Below are 1,601 nucleotides of genomic sequence, written 5' to 3' on the forward strand. Positions count from 1 at the left end.
TAAAAAGTGAACATTTCAAGTAATTTATTTGGAATGGACACATTAATGCAAAAGCAATATTAAGACCAGTAACTGCTGAAAGACATTCAACAAAATAAATACAAATATAGATACTACAAATAATTTAAACTGTGTTTAACACCAAAAGTCAGTGTGGAATCTTCCTTGCGCCTCATAAATAGGAGATAATAGTTCACAAAGCTGTGCCACTCAAAACACGTGGACGCTTTGCTAGAAGTCCTGTAACGAAAGTCTTTGGTTTTTCTTTAATGCATCTCAGGCAAAGCTCAGGGCTCTTTGCTCAGCAGCTGCAACGGGCTTGGAGAAAACCAAGCTGATTCCAGCTCTCTTCTTTGCTTTCCTTCATTGGTACCCTGTCCCATTTCAGTCCAAGACACTCGATCTGGTTTATCATTCAGTGGTATGCTCTAAAGGCAACAAGAGAAAGTGGGTTAGTTAAATGAACAGGGCAGCACGGCACGGGAAAAAATGAGGGGCTTTCAAGGGAGACTAAGCACTGAGCATTTATTTTCATAGATATCATATTTTTAGCAAGTTCTGTGAGGAAAGCACTGCCAAGGGCCATTTCTTATTCCCCTCCACCACCTCCAAGCCGTACCCTCAATAAGCCCAGCTCCCACCAGAAATTCTCAGCGGGTGCATCGGAAAAGCGGAAAACCCCCCCATCCAGCGATACACCGGGAAGGGGGGAGCGCGGCCCCAAAGCGCTACGCTGCCGCGGCCGGGCAGCACGGCCGGTTTCGGGGTGCGGCCGGGCACCCCCGCGGGCCGGCGGCGGGGCTGGCGGTCCCTTCGGCCAAAAAGGGATCGAGCGGTGCGTGGGGAGTCCCACGCCCGTCCGATTTCCCGAAGCAGGCGCATGGGAATAAAATAAATTAAAAAAAAAAAAAAAAAAAAAAAAAAAAAAAACAAACAAACAAAAAAAAAAAAAAAACCAAACTAAAACCCCATGAACCGCGGGAGGAGCGCGGAGGGGGCCGGGAGGGCTCACCTGGGGCCGGGCCGGCCGGGCGGGCGGCGGCGGCTCAGGGCGCCCGGGCCAGCCGCCGCTCCTGGGTGCCCGCCGCCTGCTCCATCTCCTGGCGGCTCTTGAAGTCCTGGATGGCCCGCTTGTTCTGGAAGTCGATGAGGGCCATGGTGATGGAGGCGTTCCAGCAGCTCTGGTCCGGGCACCGAAAGTCAATCTCCTTGCGGTCCTTGGTGACGATGGTGAAGTAGATGTACTTGCCCGTGCGCTCCACGCAGTCCACCTTGAGGATGGAGCCGAAGCCCAGCTCCTTGCCCTTGGCCCGTTTGTGCCCGTCGGGGAAGAGACTGAGGCTGTCCTTGGTCAGAACCACCAGCTTCTTTTTCCACAGCTGGAAAAGGCTGTCGCTTCGCTTCTCCAGCTCGCCCTCGCGGATCACCTCGGCTTGCATCTTCATCCTCGTTCCCCGGCGGTGGCTCCGCTGCGGCTGCGGCTCCGGCTCCAGTTGTTACCCCGACTCCTGCTCGGGCGGTGATGACCGAGCCCCGCCGCGATGGGAACAATTTATTGCAATGAATCAGCGCCGGGCGCCTTCCGGTGCCTCCCCCGGGGA

The 1,601-nt window shown here is 54.3% G+C and overlaps 1 protein-coding gene across 1 annotated transcript; it reads right to left on the minus strand.

Annotated features, from left to right (window-relative positions):
- Positions 1–1,601, minus strand: PHLDA2 (pleckstrin homology like domain family A member 2). The gene is made up of 2 exons (XM_051804046.1): positions 1,013–1,601; positions 1–428 (listed from the first exon to the last, which is right to left on the minus strand). The coding sequence occupies exon 1, from the start codon at positions 1,443–1,445 to the stop codon at positions 1,047–1,049; it is 399 nt and encodes a 132-aa protein (XP_051660006.1). The 5' UTR covers positions 1,446–1,601; the 3' UTR covers positions 1–428; positions 1,013–1,046.

The sequence above is a fragment of the Manacus candei genome, unplaced genomic scaffold (assembly GCF_025592945.1).
Source record: "Manacus candei isolate 608988 ecotype Guabito, Panama unplaced genomic scaffold, ASM2559294v1 h1tg000060l, whole genome shotgun sequence".
Lineage (NCBI taxonomy): Eukaryota > Metazoa > Chordata > Aves > Passeriformes > Pipridae > Manacus > Manacus candei.

Bases quoted from the DNA above. Each gene is read 5' to 3' on its own strand.
- PHLDA2 (XM_051804046.1), bottom strand. From the start codon at position 1,445: ATGAAGATGCAAGCCGAGGTGATCCGCGAGGGCGAGCTGGAGAAGCGA.